Genomic DNA, 19432 nt, shown 5'->3' with positions numbered 1-19432 from the left:
ACTGACTGAATGAGTAAAGACTGACTGTGTGAATGGTGACTGACTGGTCCTATGTATGTCATAGTATTTCTCCCGAAGGAGAAGTGCTCTTTTGGTGTGAAACAAGTATGTTCATATGGAAAATACAGCGTTCCGCTTATTGTCATCATAAAAGTTGTCTCTATCATTTACATTTCTGTTATTCCTGCTGTATGTCTGTCAATAACTGTTTCCAGTCCTTTATTAGGAAAGAAACCTAGAAAATCTATTATTTAGGAATATAACATATTAAACGGGTTATCCAGGATTAGAAAAACAGAGCTGCTTTCTTCCAAAAACAGCACCTTACCTGTGCTCAGGTTGTGTGTGATATTGCAACTCATCTCTATTTACTTAAAGGGGTACTCCGGCGGGGGGGGCTATTTTGGGATCTGGCCGGGGAGGAGGTGGCTGAGGCAAACTACATCCACTCACCTTCCCAGTTCCAGCGGCTGGTCCCGTATCGCGGCGCTCCGGACCCCGGCCGCTTCCTGGTGTCTGACGCGGGCTCAGGACGTGACGTCAGTGCAGAGGTGGGATCTGAGCGCACTTGAAACGGATCCCGCCTCTGTCACTGACTGGCTGAGCGGACTTGAGACGTCACGTCTCGAGCCCGCATCAGGGAACCAGAGCGCCGCGATACAGGACCCACCGCTGGAACCGGGGAGGTGAGTGGACGTCGTTGCCCCCAGCCACCTCCTCCCCGGCTAGATCCCAAAATAGCCCCCCCGCCGGAGTACCCCTTTACGTGGAAGTAAACTGCAAAACTACACACACACTGAGGACAGATTCTGTTTCTGGATAAACGTAGGTATGTTTTTCTAAGCATCGATGACCCCTTTAAATAAAGAAAATGTATATATGTAATATTTTTGGCATTGTATATTTTTACTTCATTCAGTTATAAATCAGTTTAAATCACTAAGATGTTTGCACATGACAAAAAGACTTGATGCTGTTTGATGTTTTGATTTAAACAAAAGGAAAAAAAATAAATATTTGATTTTTCAAAGTCAAATTAATGTGGGATTTTCTTTTCGTGACCACTTAAGGACCGGGCCAATTGTCACCTTTTGCTTTAGTTTTTTCCTCCTCGCCTTCTAAGACCCATAACTCTTTCATTTTTCCACCTACAGGGCTGTGTGAAGGCTTGTTTTTTTCAGGAACACTTGTACTTTGTAATGCAGCTTTTCAATCTGCCATAAAATGAATGATGAAAACCCCAAAATATCATTAATGGGGTGAATTTGAGTCAAAAAATGCGATTCCGCAAATTTTCGGGGGGTTCCATGTTTACATCATGCACTTAACGGTAAAACTGGCATTTTATCTGTATTCTATAGGTCGGTCAGAACACAGCGATATGCAAGTTTACTAGGTTTTCTAACGTTTTACTATTTTTATTAGCAGTAAAACCTTTTTTTGGAAATAGGTATATTTAAAATGGTCCTATTTTGACTCTTATAGCGCTTTTTCACATACTGGGTCGTATGGGGCGTAATTTTTTTGTGCCATGATCTCCAGTTTTTATTAGTAAAACATTTTTCTAGTTTAGACGTATTGATCGCTTTTTAATAATTTTTTTTTATACATAATGTAATTTTAAAAAAGCAATTTTTTTTTTTTTACCGCTTTTTGTTCACGCCATTCACTGTGCAGGAATAATATTGTTTTATTTTAATAGATCAGACGATTGCGCACACTACGGTATATTATATGTTAATCTTAAAATGGGAAGGGGGGAGGAGGAAGGTAAGAGACCTCCGGCAGTCAGGCCATGAGATCGGGACCCCCAAAGACACGCCACGGGAGTCCAGATCGTTAAGTGACAAGAGATGCTTCGGTCACTTACACTTAAACGCCGCCATCGGTCGCAGCGCAATCGCGGCGTTTAAGGGGTTGATAGCAACCGGTCTTCACCCACTATGGGGCAAGCTCAGCTCGTGAGCCCGCTCCATAGCCCAGGACCGCGGGGGGCCAAGGCCCAGGCTGCGGGGGCGTAAATGTACACCCTGTGTCGTTAAGGGGTTAAAAATCTATTTGTACATATTCCTGTGAATCAATGGGACAGGTGGAATTTCTATCAGTGTCCAAGACTCCGCTTTAAATTCCGCCACTTTTACTTAGGCCTTTAATCTCAAACAATGACTTATATTTTGTATGTTTCTTAAAAAAAAAAAAATTTAATTTGTCTAGCGCTACATACAAAACTGAGAAATTCTACTGAACTGATTTCTCATGGTTTTCTGTGAAGAATGAACACCATTCCCAAAAATTATTGAAAATTCCTCCTCCCTGCAATTCTTATTTGCAGTTACAAAGGCCATAGCGCCATTGTTGTTACAAAGGCCATTGTTTAAAAGGCCATAGCACTTGCATTTTTTCACCTACAGACCCACTTGAGCCCTTATTTTTTGTCAATCCAATTCTTCTATGCAATGACAGACTTAATTTTTCATAAACATGCAGCGAAACCAGAAAAAAATTATTTGTGCTGTATTTTATTTGACAGTTTTTAAAAAATTAAAACCTTTTTAAAAAAAACTAAATGTTCCTAAAATTGGTCCTTTGGTCAATGGGGCTGTGCGAGGTGTCAGTTTTTACGCCATGATCTATACTTTCTATTGGTAGCTTGCTTGCGTATATACATCTTTTTGATCACTTTTTATTATTATTTTTATTGATTCCATGTGACCAAAAATCTACTATTTTGCGCTTTGGCATTCTGGATGGGATTTTTTATTGATGAAAAAAATATTATTTTTTTAAAACCATTAATTTGTAGTCCCCTCCAGGGGACTTCTGTAATAACTCCACTGATCTCCTATGTGCTGCATTGATCAATAAGAACAGTGCACCACTAGATCCCAACACTAGATCACCAGAAATGGGGATTAAAAGCCACTTAAATGCAGCTACATTTAAATGGCTAATTAGCCGGGCGGAGACCGACGCCCTCTAGTAGCCGCAGTCACCAGCAGCTTGGAGACCCTCCTCTGAACTACCCACCTTAGGAGATAGAGGCACGTCCTGGGTCATCAAAGGGTTAAAGGAGAAGTCCCATGAACATAAAAAATCACAGGCAGGCAGAGGGGTGCAGGAACATAATAAAGAAAGTATACTTACCTGTTTCTGTGCCCCCGCAGCACTGCTCTTAGACAGCTGTAATTTTGGCCGGCTTCCTGGCACATTACAGCCCTGGCTGCTGAAATGCCACGGTCCGCTAATGGATTGCCCACTCAGCCTGTCAGTGACTGCAGTGGTGATTGGTTAAGCAGGCAGTGCACCAGCCTCAAACACAATACAGCTATGTTCCCACATAGTAGTATTTTTGTCAATTTTTTTTAACCAAAATCAATAGTGGAAATAAGTTTTTGGTTTTGATTGAAAAAAATACTGACATTGGTTGAGATTGACAATACTGAGATTGGTTGCTGTGGGCAGTTTGCACCAGTGTATATTTTACACCCTTTGATAAATCACCCCCTATGTGTGAACATTGCCTATGTCTGTGAAAACCAAAAGGCTGAGCACATTTATGAAAAAGTACAACTTGGAATACCTCTTATTATTACTGCTTTGTAACTTAACAATGTGCTACTAATTTGCTGCTTTTTCCCAGTATAAATCTCTATTGGTTATAGAAAGAAACAGTGAGTCACAGTCCTACAGTCATAAATTATACAATGCAAATCATACCCAGCATGTCCAACTTCTCAGTTTGAGAAGGAACCAAGGCTCTATAATGGAGGATGCATAACATAATGTAACTAGAGATAAGCTGATTGCTAGGGGCACGGTAGTGCTTTCTTTCATATAGCTGCAGCATCACCCCCCGGCTGATCGTCAAAGGTGTTCTGTATTATGATTAACTGACTGACGGCCGGTACCACCAGTCAGCTGTCAATTTTTGGCCCGGAACTAGAGTCTCAGCCCCAATCATGTCTGGGGCTGGGACTCGGGGCTCCATAAGAACCCTCCCCTACCTGTGTTTCCTGCCTGTGATAGACCTTCGTACCCCTAGTGTATCTTGACCTAGTCTTCCTTTATGATTGTTTTTCTGATACCCTTGTCCTCTGGCTTTTTACTACTCTTTGGATTTTTTTTTGTACCGTACAGACCGCTAGTTGCCGACCCAGACTCCTCACCCAGCCATTCTTGTGTTTTGTTTGTCTGTCCGTGTTTTGTGTCACACCTGAATAGGCTAGGGACTTTCGACCAGTTGTCCGCTGCCGCCTAGGGCAGCTGACGCAATTAGCCAGGAACAGCGGGGTGGGTGTCAGGGCATCACCTGTCTTGTGTCGTCCAGTTCCCTAGTCCTAACACCTAGCCAGCATTAGCAACTTTATCATCGGAGACCTCAATTTTTCCTGTCCTGATTGTGAGGAAATATTTTACTAAATTGCAGAGGCTGTGTCTCCTTACATTTTTCCTATGTCACCTTACATTTTCGGTTAGATTGAGGTCCAGACAGTTTACTGGTCATGTCATTTAGCCTACTGATAATAACATAATTACTGAGAGAGTTTAGTTACATAGTAACTAAAATAATATAAAATTTATCTTAAGATAAAAACACAATTGTTCCAGTTTTATATAATAAATATGTTACAGACATGAGGATTACATTACTCAACAACACAAGAAATGACTAAGAAAACATAAATTCTACTAAATCAACCATGTGAAAGGTTGTACATGTTAGTCACATTCAACACATTAATGTTGATAAGAAGGGGTTGTCCAACCATTAGAACTTATCTCCTGTTCACACTCTGTTTATGTCCAGAGATGGAAGAGTCCCTGTTCCTGTTAGACCCAAACGCTTAAAGGGGTTATCCAGCGCTACAAAAACATGGCCACTTTTCCCCCTCTCTTCTCTCCATCTCAGGTGCGTTTTGCAAATAAGCTCCATTTACTTAAATGTAACTGAGTTTAAAACCCCACCCAATCTGGAGACAAGAGAGGGGAAAAGTGGCCATGTTTTTGTAGCACTGGATAAACCTTTTAAAGTGACACTGTCTCCCCTCTTTTTGCATTATGACTTCTCTACACAGGTATAAAGGGTAAATTTAGCAGTTTTCATACCTTATTTTATATCATACGTCATGGTGCTTGATCCAGTAAAAAGTGATCTTTTATCATCTGCCGATTGTGCTATCTGGGCGGGGCTTCACAGCCGAAGCACCACTTAGCCTTGGCCACAATGCCTCGTCCCCGCCGACGTCATCAGCGCATAGGCCCCGTTCCTCGATGACATTTGGAACAGGCCAGCCTAAAGGTCTAGGCCCCACCCTTTCTAGGTCGACCCATACCAATGGCCACTGAGGGGCAGGGCCTATGTGCCGATGACATCACAGGAGTGGGGCCAACGGTGGTGTTGTGGGTGGGGCTAAGTATCGCTTCGGCTCTGAAGACCCGCCCAGATAGCACAATTCGCAGATGATAAAAGAGTTTTTACTGGAACTAGCACCATGATATAAAATAAGGTAGGAAAACTACAAAAAGGGGGTGACAGTGTCTCTTTAAATTGTACCTAAAAGGAGAGAACTCAGCAGCATCCAAAGAGTCTTCAAACAAGTTTTATTGCATAACCTCGTAAGAGCGAAGACCAGGTGTGATCAAAATCTAGCTCTTAACAGGTTATGCAATAAAGCTCATTTGAAGACTCTTAGGATGCTGTGCAGGAGTTCTCTCCTCTTTGATGAATGTTTGCTGGTAATTGGGACTGCCAGCCACCCCATATTTCTGTCTACAAGGATCGGTTTCCTAGGTGCTGTTGCAACCTTGTTTACTTAAATTGTACCTGTCACCACGGCCGCTGCCGGATCACCAGAAAATTACCCTCTGTGCTTTGATGGCGCTGTGCTTCATCCCTATTCTGATCCAATGGCTGTCATGCGGCATGTGCATAGCCATGAATACCTGAACTTCCAGATGCAGATTGGAATTCACTGATGATGTGGCAGCGGTGTCAGGTATACTTTAAACTATACTACTCATACCCTTACTTCCCTCCAATTTTTGTTTAATCCTTGGCAGTCTCTGTGCTAAAGCCCTCCTCTCTGTTATGGATCTAAGTGTCTGACAGAGAGGAGGACTTTAGTTAGAAACTGCCGGAAATGCCCAGTAATGGAATGCATTGCTACCAATTTCACCCCTAGGGTACCCTGTATGTGATGTCACACACCTCAGGAGATTCTGCAAATAGACTCTCTTAACCCACCACAGATGTCAGCACCAGAAATCCTCGATCACCACCACCACTGCCACCTGGGTACTTTATCTTATCCTGTCCTGCCTCTCGTACTGTGTAAAAGGCTGGGCCTAACTTTAGCTTACATGCAATGGGGTGCTGAAGGCAGGAGTTTGCTGATACACTTGCAGTCGCAGTAGAGGGCTGCTAGCCACACCTTTTTGTATTCTGTCTTCTCTAGCTGTTGCTAGAGACAGAATGTCTATGACAACAGCATTTTACCAGGTGGGGTATCCCGGTGAACAAAAAAAATAAGATTTAAAAACTTAACTTTTTAAACTAAATGATTATTTCAGTTCTTATGGTTGGACAACCCCCAGGGTAACAAAATACCTGTAGTGTTGTGCAGAACTGTTGTTATAGAAAAAAAGACACAGCCGTTTTCCTTGAACATATCATATAATATCAGCATGACAGTAGATCACACCATATTAATTCTTTATAGCTGTAGCTTCACCTATGTAGATGCGTGTGAATTTTTTGATGTACAGCTAGAGTCGATTTCTGACCAAAGCATTTACCACATTTAGGGCACATAAAGGGTTTTTCCCCTGTGTGAATTCTTTCATGTTTTACCTGAACAGATTTATGAGCAAAACATTTCCCGCAAACAGAACATGAAAAAGGCTTCTCTCCTGTGTGGATTCTCTCATGCTGAATGAGATGGGACCTGCGTGTAAAGGCTCGGCCACACTGAACACATGAATATGGCTTCTCTCCAGTGTGGATTCTCATATGCTTCATCAGATTTGATTTCTCAGAGAAACACTTTCCACATTCAGAGCATCCATAGGGCTTCTCACCTGTGTGTATTCTCAGATGTTTAGTAAGTTTTGCATTCTGGGAAAATAATTTACCACACTGAGAGCATGAAAACAGTTCACTTTCTTTTTGGGCTGTATAATAGCTAGGAAAATATTTTTCATAGTTGGAGTGCTGAAAGGACAACTCTGAATGAAGGTGAATTGGACGAATATCACATGGGTAGGGATGTACTTCTAAGGAATCATGGGTGTTTTCTTCTGTTTCAGGAGAGGATAGGATCTGCTTAGCCACTGTGTTTCTGATGTTATGTCTATCTGCTGAAAGGAAAAGGGAAGATGGGAATATAAGGAAAAGATCAGAAAGAATAAGTAAAGAAGAAGAGAAGAAGAAAAGTGACAGGAAAAACAGACAAAACATAGATGAGAGAGAACGTACAGTGCTGGCCAAAAGTATTGGCACCCCTGCAATTCTGTCAGATAATACTGCAATCACAAATGCCTTGGTAATAATATCTTCATTTATTTTGCTTGCAATGAAAAAACACAAAAGAAAATGAAAAAAAAGTCAAATCATTGATGATTTTACACAAAAATGAACAGGACAAAAGTATTAGCACCCTCAGCCTAATACTTGGTAGCACAACCTTTAGACAAAATTACTGCGAACAACCACTTCCGGTAACCATCAATGAGTTTCTTACAATGCTCTGCTGGAATTTTAGACCATTCTTCTTTGGCAAATTGCTCCAGGTCCCTGAGATTTGAAGGGCACCTTCTCCAAACTGCCATTGAGAGATCTCTCCACAGGTGTTCTATGGGATTCAGGTCTGGACTCATTGTTGGCCACTTTAGAAGTCTCCAGTACTTTCTCTCAAACCATTTTCTACTGCTTTTTGAAGTGTGTTTTGGGTCATTGTCCTGCTGGAAGACCCATGACCTCTGAGGGAGACCCAGCTTTCTCACACTGGGCCCGACATAATGCTGCAAAATTTGTTAGTAGTCTTGAGACTTCATAAAGCCATGCACATGGTCAAGCAGTCCAGTGCCAGAGGCCTCTATTTATTATCCTGTAAACTCTATGTTGATGCCTTTTCCCAAAAAGCTCTACTTTTGTCTCATCTGACCAGAAAACATTCTTCCCAAAAGTTTTTGGCTTTCTCAAGTAAGTTTTGGCAAACTCTAGCCTGGCTTTTTTATGTCTCTGGGTCAGAAGTGGGGTGTTCCTGGGTATCCTACCATAAAGTCGCTTTTCATTCAGACGCCGATGGATAGTACTGTCAAGGCTGGAGTTTAATTTGTCCACCTTGATTTCTGAGTAACTATCCCTGTCCAAATTTAAATAAAGTTGAGAGCTGGCGATAATACCAAATAAAAGGCTGGTGCCAATCCTTACTCAACTGAGTTAGGAGTGCACTGATGTGCTTTATTGTAAGTACAAAGGGTTTTATACAATAAGGGTGGGCTCAAAATGGACAAGAGCAGACATGTAATCTTCTCATTGGTTGTTCTCCAGAGATGAGGCATAGCTCTTGGCATATAAACATTAAAGTGGTCTTCACATCTGGTTTATATTAACACGTCTATATGTGGTAAGGCACTTTAAGTAATCCAGTATATCCTAGATAGTATGTTCTAGCAGACTGCCAGCATTATCTGTATCTATGTAACCAGATTACCTTACAGGATGTAGACTCCATGTGTGCAATATATGACTGAGGCCATGATAAGGATTACAATGTTTTCAATATATACTATACTTCACAGTACAGGTTAACACTGTTGTACCCTTGGACTGCAGGCTGGGGCGGATTAACTTTACCATAGACGCGGGCTGTTCATCAAGCCTGGGCCCCCCCAGCCCACTGTAACTGAGGCACCAATAGCATGGTGTTCATAGTACAGGATAGATAATGTCATGATGCCCTGAATTGTGCAAAATTGATGTAGAAAAGCCAAGATTTTTTGCAAATCATGGCAGAACTGTAGCCAGGAGACATTACACCACTGAAAGTATAAGTCTTTTTGGGTGGCCATGGGCCCCCCGGGAGCTCAGGGCCCCGGGCTACCGCCCTAAACGGACCTATTATAATCCGCTACTGACTGCAGGGCAGCTTGAACTTGTTTGGATGTTAACCGAGGTTCTTTAGCCACCATCCGCACAATCTTTCGTTGAAATCTCTCATCAATTTTTCTTTTCCGTCGACATCTAGGGTGCCATGGGTTTTACACTCCTTGATGACACTGCGCACGGTAGACACAGGAACATTCAGGTCTTTGGAGATGGACTTGTAGCCTTGAGATTGCTCATGCTTTCTCACAATTTGGCTTCTTAAGTCCTCAGACAGTTCTTTGGTCTTCTTTCTTTTCTCCATGCTCAATGTGGTACACACAGGGACACAGGACAGTGGTTGAGTCACCTTTAATCCATTTCAACTGGCTGCAAGTGTGATTTAGTTATTGCCACCACCTGTTATGTGCCACAGGTAAGTAACAGGTGCTGTTAATTTCACAAATTAGAGAAGCATCACATGAATGGATGTGTGGAATTATATCCGATTTGGCTCTTTGACAATTCTTTTTGTGGTTTTCCATTGAAGACAAATTAAATGAAGATATTAATACCAAAGCGTTTGTGATTGCTTTCATTTTCTGGAAGAAATTGAGTATTATATGACAGAATTGCAGGGGTGCCAATACTTTTGGCCAGCACTGTAAGTGAGAATTTAAATGAAGAGGAAGAGAAAGCTACAAAACAAGATATGAAAGGGAGTTGAAAATACAAAGCAAATTATGAACAGGATGAAGAAGTGAGCGAGTATGAGACACACATGTCACTCTGCATCATTTTTAAGCATAAACTGAGCACAAAAAAACATTGGTGCATTGGTAGAGCAGCTTCACATGTTATTTTCCCCACCATGAGATCAGTTGAGTGACTTGACATAAGGGCTTTGACAACCAGGGAAGGAGTGAGATGAGCTGGTCATCAAGCCCAATGCAGACGGCTCAGCTATCTCTAGTCTCCACATCCAGAATAGAGGGAGGGTCAATAGTTGGTCCAACAGGTTGGTGTCAAAATACTGGGAGCTGGGGGGTGGACCAACCATAAAGTGACATGGAGCCTGTGAAAAGAGACAGACCGCAACTTACCCCATTTTATGTTCTTCCACCACATCCCTCCACAGAGCATTGTCAATTTATATCTGTCTTTCCTCCCTCTGCCAGAGATCCAATGCTCTCCACAGAGCTTCTTCCACTTTTTAAGGCCCTTTTACATAGGCCGATTATTGCCAGAAGCACTACTAGAAATGCTCCTTTGGCCAATAATTGGCTTGTGTAAAGTTTACAGCGATCAGCCGACGAGCGGGAAAATGTCTGATCCTCAGCTGATCAAGTTTTGTACTGTGGCAAGATATATCGCTATCGGCCACACATTTCCCAGTGCGATCTGCAGAGCAATACATCTAAATGGCTGCACAAAAATCTACAGTTATCTTCTAAGGAACTGTCGAGGGCCGTTCTTGCTGAGTGCCACTTTAGGAGACTGGACCTGGATTTCAAGTAAGAATAGCTTTGTTTTACAGCATGACTGTTGATTTAGAATTTGAAAGTTATAACAAAAGTGCCCATTTAAAGCAAATCTGTCACCCCAAATCTGCACACTGAAATGTTGACACTCTGTGCCCAAAGGAGACGGTATACTCACCTGGGCTGATATCTTCCAATGTCTCCTCTGTACACGGCTGATCACCCCACATGTACGTCTCCTCCTCTTCCCCATCATCTATTTCACATATACTAATATCCAATGATTTTAAAGTCTCACCCTTAAAAAAAAATTATATTAAAAAGTATTAATTTCTGGGTAAATCATTTGTAAACCTAAAGTAGACATTTATAAGAACAACTACAAAATTTCCCATTTTAATAAAATCTCTATGTTTGGCCATCCTGCTGAAACATCCGTTTGATTGATTCATTCATTCATTTCCAACATATTTTAAATGTGTACAATGTTGTATACTATGGAGCAAAATCCAGTCCCCATTGATTTACAATACAGTGCGCTATATATATGTTTTTTCCACTAGACATAGTAGTACAGAATGACAGGAGAAATGGTGGCACACACTTTACTTTATCTCCTGGCAACCTGAGCAGACAGGAGAACCTGCGGGGAGAAGCAGCTCATACAGAAACTCAGCCCAAACTGTGCTTTGCCAAAACCGTATGGTCCTTTCTCGGTAGCCCGACCACAGGACGGGATAAACTGCTACAGAATTAATAAAGCAATAGGGTAAGAATTGCTTTTTAGTAAGTACCAACTCCAAGAAGTAATTCCAGGTACCTGATGATTCTGGAGTGCATAACCAGACCTTGGACTTCTGTGTGGGGTAATTCTCTTACTGGATCCATCTGTAGAAAATAAATACACGTTGACTGAATATATTAAAGAGAATCTGTCAGATGGTTTAAAAAGAAAACAAAAACATATACAAAAGGTATTAAGAAGCTGGATATTTATTATTATAAAGCACAAATATTATAAGTTTCTGGTGATATACCCCCTTCATCAGATAACAGTGCGTGCCATACAGGAGTAATGTACAGGTTTAAAAAGGGTGCCAAAAAATAGGCTCCGCCCTCAAGGAGAAGGAGAAATACATTATTGTATACAAATCCTGAAAGGAAAAAATAACAAAACTATCATATAGTGACACAAACATACATGGATAAAATACATGATTGTAGACTATAAAACGTTATACAGTGGTGCCTTGGATTACGAGCATAATTCGTTCCGGGACCGTGCTTGTAATCCAAATCCACTCTTAAACCAAAGCAAATTTTCCCATAAGAAATCATTGAAATGCAGATTAATTCCACACCACAAAATAATGATTTTATATTCTGAATAACATGTAAAACAAATGGAACAAACAATGGAAAACAGCAGAATATATCATATTATAAGTTACTTACAGTATAGCAATCAGCATGTGGTATATAATGTATAGTAACTGCATAAACCTGATAACACAGCAGCAGTTTGTAGATACAGAATGCAAATGCAGTAGCGTAGTACAACAGGCTAGAATAGAGATGCAGGGCTGCTGTCAGAGGTCTGTGTGGTCACATGACAGCAATGGAGAAGGGGTGTGTCCAGCATGGACCAATCAGGACTGACAGACTGCAGGGAGCATGAAGGAATGAGCAGGGCAGATGTCGTAAATCGTTGAGCGACGATTTCTCCGCGGCGGGACCAGCTTCTGGAGAGGGACTTGCTGGATGAGTTAAGTATCCGGGGCTCCACCGGGGGGTGGGGCGGGCTCTTTCCTATCTTCTGACGTGACAGGTTCCCTTTAAGTTAGGGACCCACATGAATCATGAACCTTAAAGCAGTCTGTGGGCTTTGATCAAACTGAACTAACTCCTGGTGTTAGTAGTATATAGTGCTGAAGAGCAGATGGATCTTCATGGAATTCTAATACAGTAGTTATATTGTTTTCCATAGGGGGCATTATTAGTGATAGCGTCATTCTTGTTCTTAAAGAGGCTCTCCAGGACCTATACATAGTTGGCATCTCCAGGATTTGTCCCTATTCTTTACCTCATAGGGCCTAGTTCCTCTGGACCCCAGACAGTTTTTTAATTGTTTTCAATGACACAATGGCTCATGCATATGGGCGGCTGACTGCAGTTAAGTCCCATCCACTTGGTTGTCTACACAAATTTTGCTTGTACTTCATGGATTTTTAATAAACTTTCCAAAAGAAGGAAGATCTCAGATGGCAGTCCTGACTGCAGTACAAGACAAGCCACACGTATAGATGAGCTGCTTTAAAAGGGATGTGGCAATCTTTAAAGCGACTCTGTACCCACAATCTGACCCCCCAAACCACTTGTACCTTCGGGTAGGTGCTTTTAATCCAAGATCTGTCCTGTGGTCTGTTCGGCAGGTGGTGTAGTTATGGTCCTAAAAAAATTCTTTTAACTTTGAAGCCCGTGCCAAACGGGAGTATTTGTGCCCTAACTATGCATGACCCATCCCTCCCTCCTCCCCACCCTCTTCAGCATTAGGAATGCCACTGAAACATTTTCTCCATGCTGAACATTGCACAGGTCCTTAACGATCCAGCCCATGTGCCGGGCTGCCACAGGTGGTGATTAGGAGGCAATCTGCCTGAAGCATTCCTAATGATGAAGAGGGTGGGGAGGAGGGGCGGAGGGGTGGTGCAAAGTTAGGGCACAGATACTCCCGTTTGGCACGGGGCTTCAAGTTTAAAAGTATTTCTTTAGAACAATAACTGCATCACCTGCAAATCGGACCGCAGGAAAGATCTTGGATTAAAAGCAGCTATCCGAAGGTACAAGTGGTTTGGGGGGGTCAGATTGTTGGTACAGAGTCGCTTTAATTCTGTTTATGAACAATCCTACATTTAGGCCATCAGCAGGTAAGTCCAAAAAAAGATCTGGGCAGATTTAAAGTAGCCATATATTTACCCATAGGGCTGGTATATGTTTGAATTGTTTCCTGCAACATACCTAAAGAAATACCTATAAGAATGTTCTCCCCATCTTGATCATCCTGGACTTCTTCATCTTCCTCTATAACATTTCCAGTAAGATCAATCAAATCTTCTGCCTAGGTACACAAAAAAATATTTAAGTGGGTCTACACATAAAGTAAAAACCCACCCACACATTCATTTATTGGTTTGGGATTATAGAGGCAGCCATCTTTGAGGTAACTTCCAAGACTGGACTATGCCAGCCCTAAACTACAGAAGTCAATCCCATGGTAAATACAATATCAATGGACTTAGAAATCCCCACAAAAGCTGCAGGATATTTTCTTTTTGTTTCACCTACCAGATGGTTACCCTTGCTTTCATTATTCTGTGTACTCTGTGGGTTGAGAGGTCTGGGACATCTCTCTGGTGTATTTCTCTTACTGGATATATCTGTGGAAAATACACACAGTCACCAGACACATTTTCTATATGTGATGATCAGATGGTTGGGTCATCTATGTCACCATCCTTTATGATCTATGATAGTCTTCTCTTACCCACTGATTTGATGGGCTGGTGGTTCTCCACTATGACATCCTTATACACATCCTTGTGTCCATCTAGAAACTCCCACTCCTCCATAGATAAATGTACAGTGACATCCTGACACCTTATAGGTACCTGACACACACAATGATACAGTCACTGGGTGTCACCATCCATTTGTTGCTGTATAATCTCCCCACATTCCCAGCAGCCCTCACCTCTCCAGTCAGCAGTGCAATGATCTTGTTTGTGATTTCTAGGATCTTCTGCTCATTGTTTCTTCTCTGTGTCGGTGAATGATGTGGATGCTCTGTAACGGAGCTCTGGGTCCTGCTCCTGCCTTCTGATTCACTGGGGGCGATGATGGGTGTTACAGTCTTAGCTGCCTTTCTCACAGGTCCATAATCCTATTTCAACAAACAAGATTACAATATTGTATAAAGTAATGATGTCACTAATTAATTTTAACTTCCTTAGAAACTTCCTCTCTTGTCTTGTCTAATTTAAAGGACAAGTCTGGCCTCTTCCCGTGCCTCTCCAGTGCCAGACTGCTGCACCAGGACCCCCGCTGGGCTTCGAGATCTCCAGCAGAGCCAACGCCACAACCCAGCTGATGGACTGGCCACTCAGTGACTGGGGCAGGATGCTGCTGAGCGGGCTGTCCATCACCTGGGACAGGCATTTTCCCCAAAGTCGTAATGTCATCACAACTCAGGGCAAAATGCCTAGCGGCGGGGGTCCTGGGGCTGGTCACACTGCTCATCGTGGGTGGGCAGTTCCAGTTCCATAACGTTGCAGGAACTGGAAGCTACAGGAGACCATTAGAGGCACTGCAGCTCCAGAAGCACCAGGAAAGGTTAGTATAACTTGTTTATTATATTCTCCATTAAAAACTATTCATGCTCACTGTATATAATCCTAAAGCACCTTATGAACTTCAGTCCAAACCCCATCTTCTCTAGGATGGAGGAAGAGAAGCAGAATATTCGACTGTATGACTCTGGGCGTTCTTGTTTGGCTTTAACGTCAGTCCTCTCCCACTTTATTTGATAATATAGTAACATCATGTAACCTAATTCATCACCTCTCCCGTCAGCAGGTAGATGATCTCCAGGGTGAGACTTAGTATCCTCTCTGCCATCTTCATCTTCAAGTTTGTTTCTTCCAAAAGCTTCTCTCACGTTCTTCCCCACAGACATTCATGCAAATAAACATGAGATGTAAGTGACCTGATCTCAAATCAGCCAAATTATGTGTCAGAAGCCATTAGGGACATGAGCTATTAATGCTGGTCACTACAGAAATACAGAAGGAACTACTAGGGATGGAGCCAAGGTTCCTATAGCAGCTGAAGTTATTTTCTGTCAAAGGGAATATAGGTGATGAACAGAACCCAGAGACAGACATGGTAACTAAATCAGGAATTATCTGACTAATCTTGTGGTGACATCACTAATCTCCGCCATGTGTCCAGCAACCCATCAGACACAGGTGGGACACCTTGGTACTGCCACACTTACAGCATGGTCATATCCCAGATATGACAAAAACAATGTGTATTTCATAGCTGCACATTATGGCTTCATGACAAATCCCTGAAACAAACAAAAGCAATGTTTTTAGATCAACCTGAATTAGTATTTTCTTTCTCCTTATGACAATCATCAAACTGGTTCCAACTTTCTCAAAGAACAATGGCAGAGAAGTGATTGTTCTCTTCAGGCATCATCTTTAGGTGTTTGATTAGAAGAGCACCAGACAATAGTTCCAGCATAAAGGCCCTATTACACCAAAAGATGTCTGAAAGATTATCTGACAGATTTTTTCAGCCAAAGCCAGAAATGGATTTGAAAAGAGGAGAGATCTTATTCTTATCTTTACGACCTGTTCTCTCTGTTTATAGTCCGTTCCTGACTTTGGCTGAAAAAATCTATCAGATAATTTGTCAGACATCTTTTGGTGTAATAGGGCCCTTAGGGTATGTGCACAGAATCCGTGGATAACTTCCAGTGAATTCCGTGCGCGCTCCCACTTGAAGTTCCACCCCTCCCATAGACTCCATTCTATACTCAGGCAGATTCCGCCGTCTGCCCAAACAATTCACATGTCAATTCTTTGGGTGGACGGCGGAATCTGTCTGAGCATAGAATGGAGCCTATAGGAGGAGGAACTTCAAGGGGGCGAACGGCAGAATCTGATGGAAGTTATCCGCACGGATTCCGTAGTGTGCACATACCCTTATGCAGACTCGTTGTCCATCACTGTTCTGGTTAATCATGCATCTGCTAACCGTGAGGCTAAAGTGCAATGACATCACTGGCCAAACTGCCTATGAGGCCATTCATAGTAGGGCTGGGCGATATGGCCAAAAAATAAAATCTTGATTTTTAAAAATTTTTGGACGATTCTCGATTTAAATCTCAATTTTTTTTTCTTCTATGTGCCTCCATCTTCTATGTGCCTCCATCTAGGTAGATCTTCTATGTGCCTCCATCTAGGTAGGGTGTAATAGTGGGGGTATAGTGGATAAGGGGTGTCGTAGTACAGGTAAAGATGAGGGGTGTGGTAGTACAGAAATAGATTAGGGGGACTGGGGCAGCTGAGGGGGACTGGGGCAGCTGAGGCAGCTAAGGGGGAGTGAGGCAGACTAGGGGTCACTGAGGGGGTATGGGGCAGACTGGGGATAACTGAGTGGGTATGGGGCAGACTGGGGGTCACTGGGGGGGGGATGGGGCAGACTGGGGTCACTGGGGGGTATAGGGCAGACTGGGGGTCACTGGGGGGTATGGGGCAGACCGGGGTCACTGGGGGGTATGGGGCAGACTGGGGGTCACTGGGGGGTATGGGGCAGACTGAGGAGGTATGGGGCAGGCTGGGGGTCACTGAGGGGTAAGGGGCAGACTGGGGGTCACTGGGGGGTAAGGGGCAGACTGGGGGGTCACTGAGGGGTATGGGGCAGGCTGGGGGTCACTGAGGGGGACTGGGGCAGCTGAGGCAGCTAAGGGGGAGTGAGGCAGACTAGGGGTCACTGAGGGGGTATGGGGCAGACTGGGGATAACTGAGTGGGTATGAGGCAGACTGGGGTCACTGGGGGGTATAGGGCAGACTGGGGGTCACTGGGGGGTATGGGGCAGACCGGGGTAACTGGGGGGTATGGGGCAGACTGAGGGGGTATGGGGCAGACTGGGGGGTATGGGGCAGACTGAGGAGGTATGGGGCAGGCTGGGGGTCACTGAGGGGTAAGGGGCAGACTGGGGGTCACTGGGGGGTAAGGGGCAGACTGGGGGTCACTGAGGGGTATGGGGCAGGCTGGGGGTCACTGAGGGGGTATGGGGCAGACTGGGGGTCACTGAGGGGTATGGGGCAGACTGGGGGTCACTGAGGGGTATGGGGCAGGCTGGGGGTCACTGAGGGGGTATGGGGCAGACTGGGGGTATCTTGGGGGTAAGGGGCAGACTGGGGGTCACTGGGGGGTAAGGGGCAGACTGGGGGTCACTGAGGGGGTATGGGGCAGACTGGGGGTCACTGAGGGGGTATGGGGCAGACTGGGGGTCACTGAGGGGTTATGGGGCAGCTGAGGAGGACTAAAGGCCCTATTCCACCAACAAATCTGACGACAGATTATCTGCCAAAGATTTAAAGCCAAACCCAGGAGTGGATTTAAAAAGAGTAGAGCTCTCAGGCTTTCCTTTATGACCTGTTCTCTGATTATAGTCTGTTCCTGGGTTTGGCTTCAAATCTTTGGCAGATAATCTGTCGTCAGATCTGTTGGTGGAATAGGGCCTTAAGGCAGGCGCGTTGAGGTGCAGGGCCGGCAGTCAGGAGAGATGCGGCACCGGCGGCTCCAGCCTCTCCACAGAGCCGCGGCTGACCTGTCCTCGCCCCTTACACAGCAGAGCCGCGCTGACCTGCGTCCGGTTCCCTTCCTGTCACACGTGCAGGTCCCCGGTCTGTGGAGGAAGCGGCAGGGATTGCAGCAGAAGGAGATAGTGTCGCTGCCCGCTGTACAGCTCCAGGACCCGTAGCAACGCTATCTCCTTCTGCTGCAGTCCGTGCCGCCTCCTCCTCAGACCGGGGACCTGCACGTGTGACATGAGGGGAACTGGACGCAGGTCAGAGCGGCTCTGCCGTGTAAGGGACGGGGACAGGTCAGCCGCGGCTCTGTGGAGAGGCTGGAGCCGCCGGTGCCGCATCTCTCCTGACTGCCGTCCCTGCACCTCACCGCGCTGTCCTGACACTCTCCGGACCCGACACTTTACCGCGCCGCCCGTCCCTGCACCGCTCCGCCCCTAATGTTTTTTTGTGAAAATCGAATTTACGATTTTCAGAAAAAATCAAATCGATTCTAACTTTCTGGGCAAATTAATTCGATTAATCGCCCAGCCCTAATTCATAGAGATTATAAATTACTGGACCATTCAGGCCTATCCCTACCATGACACACTGGTCCTGTGAACGCAGCAGGCAATGGGGCACTGACCACTGGACCACCAGGGAGGGTCAGGATACAACATGGAGGCCTAGTCTATGGAAGAGATGTATCAAACATGGTGTAAAGTGTAACTGGCTCAGCTGCCCCTAGCAACCAATCAGATTCCACCTTTCCACATTTTGCAAAGAGTCTGTGAGGAATGAAAGGTGGAATCTGATTGGTTGCTAGGGGCAACTGAGCCAGTTACACTTTACACCATGTTTGATAAATCTCCCCCTATATGTCTTGTACTCTCCCCTGTAGGTGGCAGGATTGGCACCATGACCTGTCTCCCATCTCTGTCCATCACCAACATTACCTCTATATCCCAGCATTGGCTAATGATATTTATACTATAACATTTATTTTATTATCTAGCAATGGAATATATCTAGAAAAGATGCCAAAATGCCATGCATCATTGCCACAGCCATATGTATCAGCTAGCCACCCCCAGGGAGAGCCCTACCCACTGATAGGGTTCTATCTAGCTGCTATAATGTCAGTAAAGGACAATGGTTACCTCTTCTAGGGGACAGCACTCACTCCTGTCACACAAAGCCGCTAGTCAGCCTGCTCTGGTGGATAGGGCAGAGGGATTCTGGGAGTTGTAGTCTTGGGCTTACAACACGGCATCCTGGTCTTTGTAGCATCATTTCAGATGAGGCGTTTGATATAGTCAGCCTAGAACCCTAGAGGCTACAACAAAATGGCCACCTACAGACAACAACCCAGGTCAGAAACTAAGTTGCACTTTTGTATCCCGTGTCTGTATGTTGGCTTTGCGAAAACGGCTGCCGTCCGTAGAGGAAAGAGCACCGCACGTACATGTTATACAGCCGCATCCCCTAACGAAAGGAAA

The 19432-nt window shown here is 44.2% G+C and overlaps 1 protein-coding gene across 4 annotated transcripts; it reads right to left on the bottom strand.

Annotated features, from left to right (window-relative positions):
- Positions 1–5687: 5687 nt before the first annotated feature.
- On the bottom strand, positions 5688–19432 carry LOC138799594 (oocyte zinc finger protein XlCOF8.4-like). Of its 4 annotated transcripts, none has more exons than XM_069981014.1 (9): positions 19094–19432; positions 15184–15283; positions 14318–14506; positions 14111–14234; positions 13912–14003; positions 13585–13684; positions 11387–11454; positions 10745–10865; positions 5688–7356 (listed from the first exon to the last, which is right to left on the bottom strand). In XM_069981014.1, exons 2-9 carry the CDS (start codon positions 15244–15246, stop codon positions 6728–6730), a joined length of 1386 nt encoding a protein of 461 aa, XP_069837115.1. In that variant the 5' UTR covers positions 15247–15283; positions 19094–19432; the 3' UTR covers positions 5688–6727. The 4 variants fall into 4 exon arrangements, with proteins under 4 accessions (XP_069837115.1, XP_069837116.1, XP_069837117.1 ...); XM_069981015.1 differs by having other exon boundaries at positions 5688–7353; XM_069981016.1 differs by having other exon boundaries at positions 13597–13684.

Source organism: Dendropsophus ebraccatus, chromosome 8, assembly GCF_027789765.1.
Source record: "Dendropsophus ebraccatus isolate aDenEbr1 chromosome 8, aDenEbr1.pat, whole genome shotgun sequence".
Taxonomy (NCBI): Eukaryota; Metazoa; Chordata; class Amphibia; order Anura; family Hylidae; genus Dendropsophus; species Dendropsophus ebraccatus.
The sequence above is the reverse complement of the archived record's forward strand: the minus strand, read 5'-3'. Positions and strand labels throughout refer to the sequence as shown.